Source organism: Cygnus atratus, chromosome 2, assembly GCF_013377495.2.
Source record: "Cygnus atratus isolate AKBS03 ecotype Queensland, Australia chromosome 2, CAtr_DNAZoo_HiC_assembly, whole genome shotgun sequence".
Taxonomy (NCBI): Eukaryota; Metazoa; Chordata; class Aves; order Anseriformes; family Anatidae; genus Cygnus; species Cygnus atratus.
The window spans coordinates 47,893,522-47,909,364 of record NC_066363.1 but is presented as its reverse complement, the minus strand read 5'-3'; the positions used below and the strand labels follow the sequence as shown (position 1 = coordinate 47,909,364).

At 38.3% G+C, this 15,843-nt stretch overlaps 1 protein-coding gene across 4 annotated transcripts in view; it reads right to left on the bottom strand.

Annotated features, from left to right (window-relative positions):
* Nucleotides 1–15,843, bottom strand: part of LOC118249711 (reversion-inducing cysteine-rich protein with Kazal motifs) — a 121,821-nt gene that overhangs the window by 76,880 nt on the left and 29,098 nt on the right. For 3 of the 4 annotated variants that reach the window (XM_035549949.2, XM_035549951.2, XM_035549950.2), the window contains exon 9: nucleotides 10,638–14,992. The exons of the other annotated variant lie outside the window; for it this stretch is intronic. In XM_035549949.2, the coding sequence (XP_035405842.1) occupies nucleotides 14,867–14,992 (126 nt within the window). In that variant the 3' untranslated portion in view covers nucleotides 10,638–14,866. Of the gene's footprint in view, nucleotides 1–10,637; nucleotides 14,993–15,843 lie in introns of those variants that run through there. 4 annotated transcript variants of the gene reach the window in all.

Here is a 15,843-nt window from a genome sequence, read left to right as displayed (position 1 = left end):
GTAATACAATTCTAATATTATCTAGCCCCTATAAAAACTAATTAATTGACACAAGATCCCTAATTCTACTTAAAGGACTAGAAAAACTCATTTAAAAGTTTTCTTTTTCTTTTGTTTCTTTTGTTTCTTTTAGGATTTAACATTTTGAATGTTCTTTTTGTTATCGTCCATAAAATGAGATCAAATGCCCACATGCCAATATGCTTATAGACAAAGTCAACAACAAAAATTGAGTCATCAAGAAGTTCTAGTGGCAGGTACTGTTTTGTGCCAACTCCAGGACTGTTTCCAACATCTGATGAGTTGTTTGTCAGGGAATGTGTTACTGCAAGGCCTAAATTTAACATAAAAAGTACTTCAAAATGGAAGTTTAATTCATACAGATTTGAAGTTAACATTATCATATTTAATTAATATTATCTTTTTAATATCAAATCAACTATGTAGAAAGGCTGAAGTGCTACAGCAAATCAGAAATGCTCTAACAGGAAGCATCACATTATTTCATCTATGCTAATTAAACACTGAAATTATCGAAAGCTGCTAGCTAGCTGATTCTATCCTTTAATGATAGAAAGTGAGAACAGGTCAGATTAGTGTTAGATTGCCTTCAAATTTGTTCAAGGTGATTTGCTCATTACAGGATTTTAAGGAAATAGCTGAAGCAATGTTGGGACTTGCTATTATTTTGACAGGTTGTGAAGGTTTGGGAATGTACCAAAAGGTTGGGGTAGGAAAAATGCAATGATTCATTTTTAAGGACAAAGGAAAAAGACAAGAAATTATGTATTGGTCAACTTTGTTTTGATTCTTTATAAAAGAACTAGAATGAGTCATTCGACATATTATTTTTGAGTACCACCAAGGCACCAGGCAAGAGTCAACATGCATTTTGTCACAAGCTTTGGCAACATATCTTTTTCCCTTCACAATAACTGAAGCAAGGAAAATTCAGCTTGGACATCAAAAAGTCTTTCTAAAGATAAGGGTGGTGAAATAATGAAATGTATTGCGTAGGAAAGTTGTAGCATATCCACCAACGGAGACTTTCAGAAGTAGTCTAGGCAAATATTTGCCAAGAACATGGTTGATCTTACTTTGGATGAGTGTGAGAGGTTTGATGATTTCTGGAATCTTGCAGATCAGATCAAATTCTTAATAAGCAGCACACAATACAATAGTCAAACCTAGACTCAGACTTAAAAGAACATGGAATCACTCAATCCTCATAGGAAGCTGTCATGGTTTTGGCTGTAATAGAGTTAATTTTCTTTGTAGAGCTCATATGAAGCTGTGTTTTGGATTTTTAATGCAAATAGTGGTGATAACACACCAATGTTTTCAGCTGTTGCAGAACAATGCTTACACAGAGCCAAAGACTTTTCTACTTCTTGTGCTGCCCTGCCAGTGGGGGTGCACAAGAAGCTGGAAGGGGACACAGCCAGGACAGAGGACAGCAGTCACAAACTGACCAATTATATAAGACCCATACTTACTAGAATTTTGTGGTAAAAATGGCAGTGCTGAGTCACTTCCTGAGGTGCAAGAATAATCAAGAAAATCACGAATATGCAAGAGATTGTTTTGTTTTGTTTTAAACAAAGAATCATTGAAATAAACATTATCAAGCAAGTATATTCCAGGATTTCCCTGAAATTCAGGAATTAGAAGCAGTGGAAAATTGAAAGAATCCAGATACCCTCCTGTCATAGTGAAACACCATAATTAGGTATTGAAGATAGCTTCAGTAGCAAACTTGAATACATTAAGAAGGCAAGAACAAAAATGTGCAAGAAGTATGAGGCATGTCTGCAGCTGAACCTAGGTGACTGAGTAAAACAAAACAGTTTCTGAAAATTAAACAAACTTCCATTTCTCAATGTGTCATCATTCCTGGACTCTGAAAAATATGAGAGTACTGTGCTGTACACCTAGTGCAAATAGTAGTAGCCGTGGAACTTTTGGTGGTAAAAGGTCCTGTTCCCAAGAGATCCAAGGGTAGCTTTGTGGATGGCTGCAGCATGACATGAACGCACATGCACAGAGACACGCACGACTGGAAAACCTACATTTTCCAATGAAAAATGTACAACCACTGGAGGTTAGAAACTCCTCACCCCAGACAGTATCTATGAAAAGCAAACTCCTTTGGGGTAAGATGGTCAACAGTGGGCTCTAGCATGGTAAAGATGGCATTAAGGAATGTTATTACATGTTATAAGGCTGTTGATCAGATACCTACACCTTCTCAGTCAATAAAGACTATAACTGCATTGCTCTGCAAATGTGGGATTAGTTTAGTCTATTATGAAACTGAGATTCCTTTTTTTGTACCTTCTAAGCCAAACTTGCAAGCTGATAGACCACAGAAAGACTTGGTGATAAACTTGTCTCTGACATTTGTGACAAGCATGCCACTGTTACTGTGGTGCAGTCTGGAAACATTATCAGTGCTGGAATTTTCCTGACTGTAATCACTGTCCTACCTTCAGATATGGTTTTCACATTTCCTGATATGCTACTTGTCAATGGCTTTCCAATACATGTATTAATAACGGTCCTTTTCTGAGTAACTGCACGGTGAATCAGAGCATGCAGTGGGAAACTAAAACATGGACTGCATCTGTTAACAGAAAGGTTAGAACTGTCATGTAGTACCTGCTACAAGATAAAGCTATAAGTTACTTTTCTGTGAAAGCAAGGAAGCATCATCATCACAGCCTTGGAAGCCAAAGCTCACCACTTCTTCTGGCTTCCTTAAGCCATCAGCAACATGTCCTTTGCAGAATGGAATAATCAAGGAAAACTTGTCCCCTACATTGACAATAGAAACATAATTTATTACATCAGTATTTTCCAGTTTGTTTTATGTTCTTTTACTATACTGGAGATGGCCGATATATAAAAGGACTCATGGTTTTCCTCCTACCTAGAAAGCGTGTTTTCCTTAGGTGGTTATAATTTCATGCCTCTTTTCTGTTCTGAGGAGCTGTGTTTTCTTACTGTCTTGGTGTTCTAGCTGCCTAGATTACACAGTCCATGTCTTGGGGTCACTTTTTTTTTTTTTTTTTCCAAAGTGCATTTGAAAACAAACTAATCGTTTGTTGAACTTCTGTATAAAAGAACAAAAATAACAATGCAGACAATGCTTGCATTATCTTCACCACCACCTTCAAAACAGGATGCATCAGCAAAATTCTGTCTAGCGCCTCATCATATGCACAGATGGCATGAAAACTGCTAGTAAAACAGCTTGGTTTCTTTCTTTCTCACTTTCTTATCCTTGATTTTTCATCCTTGATTTAATTTATCATTTTCAAATCTTTTGAATTTTTATTGCATAAGATCATTTTTGTAGTCTTGCACAGACATTTCTTTACTGAGAGCTTAAAAGATAGCTGCATTATGTTCCTTGCAATAATGCTTTTCTTTTTATAATTATTTCTAGCTTGACAGATGACTCTGAAGCCTTCCTCAAGGAAGAAGACTTCATTTCTCAGTGTGTGTGTCACTGTTGCAGTGCTGTTTTGAATACAGTACTGGAGATATTTGTCTGGGTAAAAAGCCATCAATCTATACTAAGTTGTGCCTAAGCAACACCCAGCGCCCTCCCTTCTCCCAGTTGAGTGAAACACTTTTTCTAAGAAAGCTTCACTCAGCTGTTTTCAAACCCATTCGTACAGATGAGCACACCCTTAGACCCCGCGTTGGTCCCTCCCAGCCCCAACGGGCTCCCAGTGAGCTCCGCCAGGACCCTGCAAAGGGACTCTGCAGAGTGTACTCCTGCAAAATCTGCTTACACTTGTGAGATTTCAGACCATTAATACCAATTAAAACATCACAGCTCAATAGGTAAAGAAAACTAGTAAGAACATTGAATAAAACCTTTGATTTTTTCATTTCCTGGTATCCATTTGTATTTTCTACCAGGACCACAGTTACTTTATAATTTCCTCTTACGTTACTGTATATCAGTTACCTATTTAATAAAACTTGATAAAAAGAAAATCACAATATGTATTTGGAACTACATGCTTCATCTATAAACTCTTTATTCACGCTGCACCTACATAAAATATTCGTTACTTCAGTGCAGAGGTTATTAGAGAGAAGCTATTTCAACTGCCCCACACTGTTAAAAAACAAACAAACAAACAAACAACAAAAAGGCAGGAATTTATGTAAAGCACAAAACCAAAACCCAACTTGAAAATTTCCCACTTTTTAGGCTGACATGTAACTTTTATAGTATTTATCCATCTGGAATCTTATATGAAATCACTCATAAATAGATAAAAAGGCATTCCTAGTGTGTTTTTATCTTCCAAATTTCTAATTTTAACATTTGCTAGACAAAATGCATAAATGAATGCAGGCCTTTAAAGATGCATGAGGTAGCACATGCTCCCCCTTCCTGGTGTTCCTCAGTATCACACAGGGAGAGAATTTATACAAGCAGATCATCAAGCCTGTAGTTGGATGAGACTGTTGAATAAAAGTTCCTTTACCTGTAAAAAGAGCCACAAAATAGTGCCCGTTGGGTGCCTCTACTGTGTTTTTATACCTGGTTGAATTACAGACATTCAGTAGCATTATTTTCTTACTCATGAGTGGGGCACTGGCTCCCAAAGAACACAGAGGCCTAAGTTACAGCCATATGTAATGTAGGGTGTGTGAAAGCAGACTCCGCCCTGTTTTCCTCTTCTTCCAAGCCTTTTCATTATGATTTAACCCAGTGACCACTCTTCATTGCTAACATATGAACAAGAATACTGTGCAAGCGGTTTGTGTTGGCCAACATCATACTTTCACTCCCTGCCTCAATATTAACTTTCTAATTGCTCTAGCAACAATTAAGACCAACAGCATCAACAATCAATACCATACGAGCTTGGAGCCTTTACAAAAGGTGCTTTGTCCCTACTAATACCAGAGTGGAGCAGAATGATGGTCAAGATCTCATCTTTGCCTTTGTGGGTGGGAAAGGAAGCTCGTATTTATTTAGACTACTGCATTTATTTAGATTAGAATACTGAACCATAACTGTAAGGATAAAACCTATATGTTAACCTAAGTGTAAGGTTCCTCTGCTTTCAGAAGGGAGCTTTTTTTTTTTTTTTTTTTTTTTTTTTCCCAAGAGAAGGTCTTAACTGGCAACAAACACAAGGGAGACAAATATTCAATTTCCTGGGAAATTGCTTGCTAAAATAAGTACTTGCTAAATAGTACCTTGCTAAAATAAGTACTTACTGATATATAACAAAAGCTCTTCTACGACAAATCAGTGTGCAAGGAGTAGAGCAGTCCTTGGCTGGTGTTTGGACAGGTTAGTCACAAAAGCTACATCTAGCAGTGAGCTTGCATCTGGTATCCATTACGGTCCATTTAAACTCATGCTAAACCCTATGTAAACGTGGGTTTACGTGGCAAGGTTTTGGTAGTAGGGGGCTGCAGTGGTGGCCTCTGTGAGTAGAGTCCAGAAGCTGCCCCATGGCAGACCAAAGCCAGTTTGTCAGCTCTAAAGGGACCCACCGCTGGCCAGAGCTGAGGCAATGAGCAGTGCTGTTTGTGCCTCTGCGAGGGCAAATTTAAGAAAGGGAAACAAACTGCTATGCTGCAGCAGCTGGGAGAGCAAGGAGTGAGAAGCAGCCCTGCAGTCCCCCAGGTCAGTGCAGCAGGAGGGCAGGAGGTGCTCCAGGCACAAAGCAGCAGTTCCCCTGCGGCCTGTGGAGAGGCCCCTGGTGGAGCAGGCTGTCCCCCTGCAGCCCATGGGTCCCACATGGAGCAGATCTCCACGCTGCAGCCCGTGGGTGGCGGAGCTCCCGGTGGAGCAGGTGGCTGTGGCCTGGAGGAGGCTGCGGCCCATGGAGAGCCCCCGCAGGAGCAGGCCCCGGGCCGGAGCTGCAGCCCATGGAGAGGAGCCCACGCAGGAGCAGGGGGTCTGGGGGGAGCTGCCGCCCACCCGTGGGGGACCCGTGCTGGAGCAGTTTGCTCCTGGGGGATAGACCCCGTGGTACGGAGCCATGTGGGAGCAGGTCTTGGAGAGCTGCTGCCTGTGGGCAGCCCCCGCAGGCTCAGTTCGGGAAGGACGGCATCCCGTGGGAGGGACCCACGTGGAGCAGGGACAGAGAGTGACCGTGAAGGAGCGGCGAAGTGTTACGGACTGACCACAGCCCCCATTCCCCATTCCCCTGTGCCACTTGGGGGAGGTAGAAGAGGGTGGATGGGGGGAAGGTGGTTTTAGTTTTAGTTTCTCACTGCTATAACTTATTAGTAATAGGTAATAAATTACATTAATCTCCCTGTGCTGAGTCTGTTTTACCCATGGTGATAATTATTGAGTGATCTCTCTGTCCTCATCTCAACCCTTGCACCATTTTCATTATTTTCTCCTTTTTCTTTGAGGAGGCGAGGTGAGAGCAGTTATAGTGGAACCCGGCTGCCCTGCTGAGTAAAACCACAACCCTGTGCAGGCGTTACTATGTTATACGTATCATGGTGTGTATAGCCTGCTGTGGACAGATATGTTATGCTAGCTGCCTTCTGTTCCTAGCCGACATCTGGTAACACACACAACCATCTTTCATGAAGTCATGTATCAAGCAGATGTTCTTGATGAGCATCTAATATGATAAAAAACTAATTTTTATATGACCATATTACATAGTTCTTGCAGCTAGCAATTTAGCAATCCAAGAATGAAATTGTGGACTGAGATCAAGAAAGGAACATGCTTAGAAAAACTCAAAGATTCTGTGATGCCTGTACCATTTTCATGTTTTTTATACATAAGAGGGCTGGTAGACATCAAAGCTCTTCCCTTTCCTAAAATAACATTGTTTATTATGAGATTCACAACACTAGTTTGGTTTTTAAGTTACATCTCCATTGCCTTCAGCTCTTGCACTTTTTCATGAATGTAGATTTTCCATGTAGCATGACAGCATTTTGAGAGATTTATGGTATTTGCCTTCTTTAGGCAAGTATCTTATGGATTTCTCCTAAAGGAATTTAAATCCATGACATCCCTTTCTGATTTCATCATTTTTTTGGTTTTCAAAAAAGCTGTTCAAGCTCTGCAGCTAGCGCCCAGGTAATGTGAATAGAAACACAGAATAACAAGCAGCTTTCACCACATCTGTGCCTTGAAATCTTTCACTATCCTAAATTGAACAAATTTATGGAAGAATTGACAACTTTATTACTGTTTTTGACTAAGCTAGTCCTTTGAGGGGGAACTGCCTGCACATCTTAAACAGCCACAAACAACCAAAGGCATTAAAAGCTAACGGTATCCTGAGAAACACATTAATACTTCAACTAAAGAAGCTCAGGTCTGCTGGGCAAGCTAGAATAAAAATGAAAAGGTTTGAAATCTCTGCCCTCATCCAGCATAGTTTCTGAAGCTTTCCGAGCGGTGCTGGGTCTGGCTGGGATGGAGTTAACTTTCCCTGCAGCAGCCCATACAGTGCTGTGCTCTGCACGTGTAGTTAGAACAGCACTGGTATCACACCAGTGTTGTGTCTATAGCTGAGCAGTGCTGGCACCGCATCAGGACTCCCTCCAGACCCACCAAGAGCCAGCAGGCTGGGAGTGGGCAAGAGGTGAGGAAGGAACATCGCCAGGGCAGCTGACCTAAACCAACCAAAGGGATATTCCATGCCATGGGGTGTCACACTCAGCATAAAAGGCGGAAAAAGGAAAGAGAGGAGAGGGGTGGGCTCTTGTTATGAAAATGCCTGTCCTCCTAAACAACGGGGCTAAGCATATTGAGGCTCTGCTTCAAGGATGTGGTCAAGCATCGTTAGTTGGTGGCAAGTAATTTCTTTCCCCTCTCTCTCTGTGCTTTAACACAGCCTTTGCTTTTTATTCTCCCCTTCTTCCCCCCTTTCCTCTTCCCCTTTAAATTATTTAATTTTCCCTTAATATTTTTCCCTTAATAATTATTTTTCGTTTAATTAAATTATCCTTATTTCAACCTGTGAGTCTTTTTTTCCTTTTCTTCTCCTTTTCTGACGAAGGGGAGCGAGAGAGCACTTGTGGTGTTCAGCTGCCTAGCAAGGTAAACCCTTTTTTTTTTTTTTCCTATCACACCTCTGCCTGCCTCCTGCTCCCCCATTTTGCAGCCCCTGACTATGTCTGTCCTTTTCTGCCTACTCCCCTTTGCACTCCAGAACCTTCACAGATGAGCGTGCTCCCCAGTAAAGTGTCAGTTCCAGCTTACTTCTTTTTCAGTGGTTTGGACCCGGCAGGACTGGACTGACAGCCACAACTCCTTTAAACAAAATGTAACATACACTAACAAGCAATGATCCACAATTACCACCTGTCAACATTTTATCTGGCCACATAATGCATTCTAAAGCATAGAAAATAATAATAAAAAATATATATTTTTTTCAGTTAAGAAAAAGTTGTCTGTAACATGGCTTGCTCTTTACAGATTTTCTAAGCCTTCACTTTTCTTAGCTAGTAGTAGGCATTTATCTTGGGTTCTACACGTTTTATTTTGCTATAGAAGTTTGTTTGCAGTAAGTATTCTTAGACCATACATAAGATTTTTGAGGGAGGTAAGTTTATTGACTCTTCCAAAGAAGTGTGAAAAATTACAGTAAAAATACTAGCTTTAAAACAAAGGATGAGGCTTTTTTTTTTTTTTTTTTTTTAAACTTTTGGGATCTTTACCACAGTGATTAAAATGACACCCTGCACCTAGCCTGTATTAAACAAGTGAGTAACTCTCTCTGCTGGGCTCATCAGTTCGATTCATTTTGAAATGCTGGGAACTTTGTTTAGGATAAGATGACCATAAAGAGGTAGAAATGTCTGATTTGCAGCATTTCTAATAGTGTAATTTCACATTTTTTGGGCCTCTCAGTGAATAAATCTGTAACAAAACACTAAAGGAACTAAAGTTCACAATTTCATTATACTACCTTGCTGTAGAAGGGTGGTGGAAGGTTTTGATTTTTAAAGCAGAAAATACACCTCGGTTTTCCTGAGACACTTTCTCCTTGAACACCTCAAATTTTGATAGCAAACACAAACTACGCTGAACAAACAGTGTAAGGTAGCATGCAAACCTTGAATTCAGCAGCTCCTCTAAAGTCATCTATGATTCTAAAACTGCAAAACAGCCTCACTTACAAGTAACTTGGTTAAGTGTTTGATATTTTCAAACCGCAGATTTTCAGCTTTTAGTTTTTTTTTTTATTAGGCACACCTCAGAGCAAGTCACATGAAAGATGACCGCATACACTTTGTCAGCTCCTCGTAGCAATGTAAAAATATCATGTAAGACTGTATTGCACCCAGATCAAAAACCACCTGACAAGAACATCTGATTGCTATCAGATGTATTTTAGTAAGCTAACTTCAACCTGAATCTTATCCTGAAAGCATGAAACATAGAAATCCATTCAATAGAAATTAAGCTTGATAGATGTCAACACTACTATGCTATTTTGAGGCCATACATTTTCTCTGACAGATTTACAAAAGGAACATAGGATTTGATTTTACTGAATTTTTTTGTGGTTTATAGTGTTGGGGGAGGCCTTTCTCTAGTCACTCATGGGAGAAGCACGAGCATGTTTTCAGCCAAATATTCATACCTTCTGTGAAAGATGAACACATTTTGATACAGCTTTTGGCTTTCTCTGAATACCTTAAGGATTCCCAGTTTGGAGAGAGTTTACTAGAAGCTATGCTGGTGATTTCTGAATGCCCTGACAGCTAAGAGGATAAAACCATATTTTGGGGTGCATTAAACACAGAACAGCCACCTGGTCAAAAGAGGTGATTAAAGGTGCCATTGTAATTAGTGCATGGGAATAGTACAAAGCTGAAGCAGGGGAGGTTTACATTAGATATCTGGAAAGATTTCTCCATTGCAACAGGCATCCTAGCAAGGTAGTTGATGCCCCATGCCTGTCAGTGTTCTAGGGGCATCCTGGACAACGCCCTTAATAATATGCTCTAATTTTTGCTTAGCCCTGAAGTGGTCAGGCAGTTGGACTTGATGATCTTTTGTAGGTCTATCCCAACTGAACTATTCTAATTTGAATTAAAATGGGTGCACATAAGGCCAAGACATCTTATTTTTGTTGCTGTGTCTGCATCTCAATTCTTTCAGAAATATAACATCAGTTTATAACTGAGTTTTGCACAGAAGCAATCCAGTTCAACACAAGCAGACTTTACTTGCTGTTCTGCAACACACTGAGGTCAGCTGCTGAAGTCTTTTGAAATTCTCACGAGTTCTTATATGTAAATGTAAGTGGTAGCTCTTACTTCTATATAAACGTATATAAATGTAAAACAGAAAGAAGCAAGACTTTCTAGGCTGTCGTTAATTATCAGACACCAGCAATGTACCTATCCTATTCAAACATTATAGGACACAAGGAAGATCAGGCACATTATCATTATTTGTATTGCGTACGTGAGATTGCCTCAGCATTAGCAAACCCCTTTATCATTTTTATGGCAGCAGAAATTCCTTCAGTAGAAAGAAATTCACAGGTACCTCACTGTAAATCCGCATTTTGCCAGTTAAGAACATCACGTCCAGAACGTACCTGTAACTTCTTCCTCTGGACAACTCACGTATTTTGGAGAGGAAAAAAAAAAAGTAATTTATTTTCACTGCTTTAATCTCTCTACTGTAGTGTTACCACTTATGCATAAGCATCCACTCTTCTACTGTCCTGTTTACAATCCACTGAAGTGTATACTCTACAAATACAATACATATTTTCAGAAATTTAAGGGGAAATGCACAATTTTGTGAGGTTTAAAAGAGTGACACTCATCTGTACAGGATCTTCAAATTTATCATCTAAAAAGTAAAATTTACAAGGCAGTATACACACAGCTACATAAAGGGCAGGTGTTACATTGACAAAGCAGCAAACTTGCTAACACAATACAGAAAATGAAAGTGTTTGGGGCATGAGATAATACATTTAGTACCGCAGAATTTACTGTTGTAAATTTAGTAACACCCATATTTCTACAAATATGTAACTGCAAATCTGGAGAATATTCTGAAAAATATTAAGCATTATATACACATGAGGTAAATGTACCTTGATCTTTTAAGAGGTATTTTGAGTTTAAAGCAACTGATATAGTGATATATATATATATATATATTTTTAATGTAAAATGATTAACACCTTGCAATCATTTCAATGGAATGATACAAACAAGGAACCAACTAAACAGTGAATTTCATGGCAGTCACACTCAGAACCATTACTGAAAACTATAATATAGCCTCTTAATCATTTGACACCTTCATGTCCCGATACAGTCAAACCCAATGTCTTTACCCTATATACAAAAGTCTTTCTCAGGATTACAAGTGAAACCATTGGAGGGTGACAGGGTGACATGCTTGGAAAGTCAGCTTGAGAAACAACCCAGAAATCCAGCTTTTAAAGTTGGAAGGTCCCTGAAGAATTCCAGCATTCCAAAAGCAACTTTTCAGGCTTTTCAGCATCAGACCATTTCCAATGCTCCTTATTCTCCATGTCCTTATGTGTCCACTTAGTCACTGAGGCTTCAATGCTACTAAAATATCAAATTGACTGAAGTGATTAAACTTAAGTGAATGTTTAATGTACAATAAACATTTGTATCAATATTCATCAAAATGTTTTGGCATATACTTGAAATTATACAAAATTAGTATTTTGAATGCTAAAATATTTTGGTCCCCCTGGATTTCCAAGAGCAGATCTAGTGATATTACAATCTTAATTTAAAAAATACTTATGTGTACCTGTGTCCATATATATAAGATATGATCTTACACAGGTAACATTTAAAGTTACATAATATATACAGACACAGCCTTTGTAAAAGGTGTTCAGTTTATATAACGTAAAAAAAACAACAAAACAAAACAAAAAACAGCTTGAAGTTGTGGTATCAGAACTGAGGATACATACAACTCCATTCAGAATTTTCCTGTTCTGCATTCCAATGTGAATAATATGGTTGGTTGTTCAAAATAATGTTCATAAGGTCACACACTGCATCAAGTGCCCTTCCTGTGCTTTGTTTTTGCAAGCTTCTATTACAAAGTTAAAAATTAGAACACCACAGAAATTGCTAAGCAATTCAGGAGAATGAAGAATAGTAGGTGGTTATATGAGTACAACTGACTGAATAATCTGCATGCCATTATGCTCTTTAGGCGTCACATTTTAAGTGCTCTTTTAAGTGCTATAGAACTGCTCCTTACATTTTAGGAAACTAAATGTTACGGTGACAAGATTTTGTATGTGGTAATTCCCACCTCTCTCCTCCCCAAACTAAGCTATCTGATGAATTAGACTGGAAACTCTCACACAATACCATCAAGATTATTACAAAGATCAGAAGCATGCTGGTAGCTTGATGTTTCGGAAGTATGAACTATACCATTTGTATCTAAATGTATTTGGTAAAGAACCAGGTAAAGAAAGGTATGGCAAACTCAAATTAAAAAACAAAAGTGTTTAAATAGGAAGCCTTTGAAATTAGTACGGAGCTAATAGTAAGTCCTCCTTCAATGCTGACCTGTTTCTTTAAATATATGTTTAGATATATAGAACTTGTTAGGGAAGCATGCCAAGTAGGTAGAATGGGGAGTTTAGTTATTCATTTTTTTAAACAGTCATAATTGGAAAAATCTGTGGTGCACAGCTGACCATTTGCATAGAAGCAGAATTTATTTAAAATCCTTACGTGAAGTCACTTTTTATTCAACTTTGCTTGATATAGGCCAGAAAGCACAACTGGGAGGTTAATGCCAAAAAAACTAAGCATGGCAGTTGTATATACATTTAAACACTGTTGTTTTCTGCTAAGAACTTCCCTTTTATTTTTTTCCCTGTTCTCCCAGATGAGTGAACTCATCCATAACGGTGGCTGAAGAAAGTATTTCATTGTTTGCAGTTCAACCTCTGCATTTTTTGTAATTCCCACATCAATTAAGCTAGCTCCTCTCCAAACATGGATTTGGAAATACACGAGTTAGTGAAGTGCTAATGCTAAGTCTTGGCAAAGTCTTTTGCTACCTACATAGCTTCTTTTTACTGCTTTAACTACTACGTATCACAGACAAAGGAACACAATCTCAACTGTGCTCCTTTTTGCAACCACCTTGCCAAATAAAAAGGGAGCAGAATTAAGGTTTCCCTGTATGTGTTGCATACCAAGGATATCGATGCGCTCTGGAGGATAAGAAGTTAACTGTTACGTTGCATTCTAATTACCAGGCACATTTACATACAGAAATCCTGACAGACATTAATGATACCAAAGGTCAGCCAGATTCTTCCTAATATTGCAACTAAAATGATATCCTGGAGATAATAGTTTTAAAGGTTTCTACATGGATTCCCCCCCAATTCCCCTCCAGAAGTTATAAATTTGGGCAGAGAAAACAATTCAATTTCTAAAGAAGTTTGTCAAAATCTTGTGATATCCTTACAATTTCAGGCAAAACTTGACTAAAGCCATGCATACCATTCTGTCTTCTTATGATGACACAAGCCATCATCAACGTTGTTCCTGTAACTATGAAGACAACTGATGGAGCCCCCTGGTATTTGTACCCAGAGACCTTCAGCTCATCACTTCCTGTGTACATGGCACACACAAAAAATATGTACATAGAATGTGTAAGGAGCTTTTAACTTGCTTGTTCAAAAGCCCAAATAAATTCTCCACAGTTGAAGGTGCACTTAATCCTCATTTAATTGAAAATGGTGTTTTTTTTTTTTTTTAGCCTAAAGACTGTAGAACTGCACAGCAAGCAGGCTGTTCTTATTTAATTTAAAGGAGGAAAATCTCCCTTAAAAACATCTTAGTCCCCTTCCTACTTTTCTTAAGTACATGGGTACTTCAAGCATTTTAAAAGTACCACTTGATAGAAAAAAATCTTACATGTAATTATGACTTATGACTTGATAATTACAAAATATGACAGTGAATTATTAGCTTACACAGTGACTAGCTTACACAGTTTGAAACTCCTACAGTGGTTTAAAGAGTCAGGTTTTGGTAAAATTAAAGATATTCCACAAAACATATACTTGCTGAAATGGGTGTGAATTAAATCTTAGGGAAAGGAACAGTTGAGTTTTTAACTTGTATTTTTGAAACCAAAAGTACCATAGGCTTTGTACACTCCTACTGTTTTGCATTAAAAGACTCAAAAGTAGCACTTACTGGTATAATACAATCTATTTTGAAGGCAATGTAGTGTTCTGAAAAAATGGAAAATGTAACAGCAATCATGTATACAGTTGCATAAATTATGTTCCTCACAACCAAATGAGGTCAATTTGCAAATCTAGGTAAAAGTCCGAAAGACATACAACCTTAATAGCTAGCAAAGTATACTCCAACGGTACATTCAAAATCTGAATCTAAGAACCGTCATGGTGGTTCAGAATAGTCAATGTACCAGCCAGGAATAATGTTGCTTAAAAAGCCATCGATGCGCTCTAGAACACTATAGTGAACCGGTTCCATTTTAAAAGTGATCTCATATTTTTAGCACAGTTAACTAGAAGTTAAGACCAGCTATGAACTTTCCAAATAAAAAAAAATATAGGTTAATAAAAATAAAACTAGACTACATGATGTTTTGTAAGTAACCTTGAGAAGAGGTTCATAGTGCACAGACAGGACCCAAAACAACTGTTTAGAATGTCCACAAAAATCCTAGTAAGTGACGTTCCTATGAAGTATTAAAAGGCAGCAATATCCTTCTGTTCCCCCAATGAGGTAGAACAATTAATGTTCTTAACATGCCACTCCGGTGCAGATATGGATTTTTACAGTATTTTCGGTAGCAAATCCAGGATTACATCTTTATCCCCTCCTGTTGACTAAGCTGTGATAATGTTTTCTTAATGCGCAAAGCTGTTAGCCTAGCAGCTCCGTTGGCATACCAGCATTCCCGCATGATTTTCGCCATTACTCGCAATGCCTGCAAAGGAAAGACAAGTAATTACATGCAGTTCTGGTCCTATGTAACCTCTGTTCTGCCTTAGTCTCTTACAGTACGTATTTCTGAAGTCTATTATATTACTAATACTAAAGCTGCATATTGTAGAAGAAAACTTAAATTCTTAAAGTTTTTTTTCTGTAAATAAAATAAGGAGAACACTAGTATTCTTCAGTGCAATTTTGGCTCACACAAAAATATTTTAATGAAGAATAGCAGCTTTTCTGGGACAATTTTCTAATTTTTTGCATTAGACAAAATATACTCATTTTAAGTCCAGTTGAAAAGCAGTAGCAAAATAATAGAAGGCACTCGGTATTAGCACAGAAATGGCACGTAGCTGGGAATATACTCAATCACTTCCTTCAATGATAAAGTGTTTTTCAAAAAGTTAATTATATGTATAGCTATTCAGCACTTTTTAATAACGTCTTCCTCAAACTGAAGCTCTAAAATACTCTGAAAACTTCTGGAGCCTTTTTATCCTTCAAAGAGCCATTCTTTGAAATCCTTGAATGCTAATATCAAGTAATAATGCAAATAAAAACTAATGATGAAATAAAGTAATAGGTATACATTCCAGATTTTATACTGTATGACAAGGAACTGCTAAGTGAATTTATAGGCTTGGAATAGCAGCATTTAAAAGTGATTCGATAGTCTGTGGGTATATATTGGTTTTCTCTCCCAGGTGAATTCTCTTGCCCTGTCTTTTCTCTTGCCCAGTCTTTTCTCTCAGGCCTTCATGTATGTATTGATTTCATGCATTCCATAACCCAGTTCCTTCTCCCATCTGAAGTATATCACATCTCATCTGTCTCTTACTCCTGCTT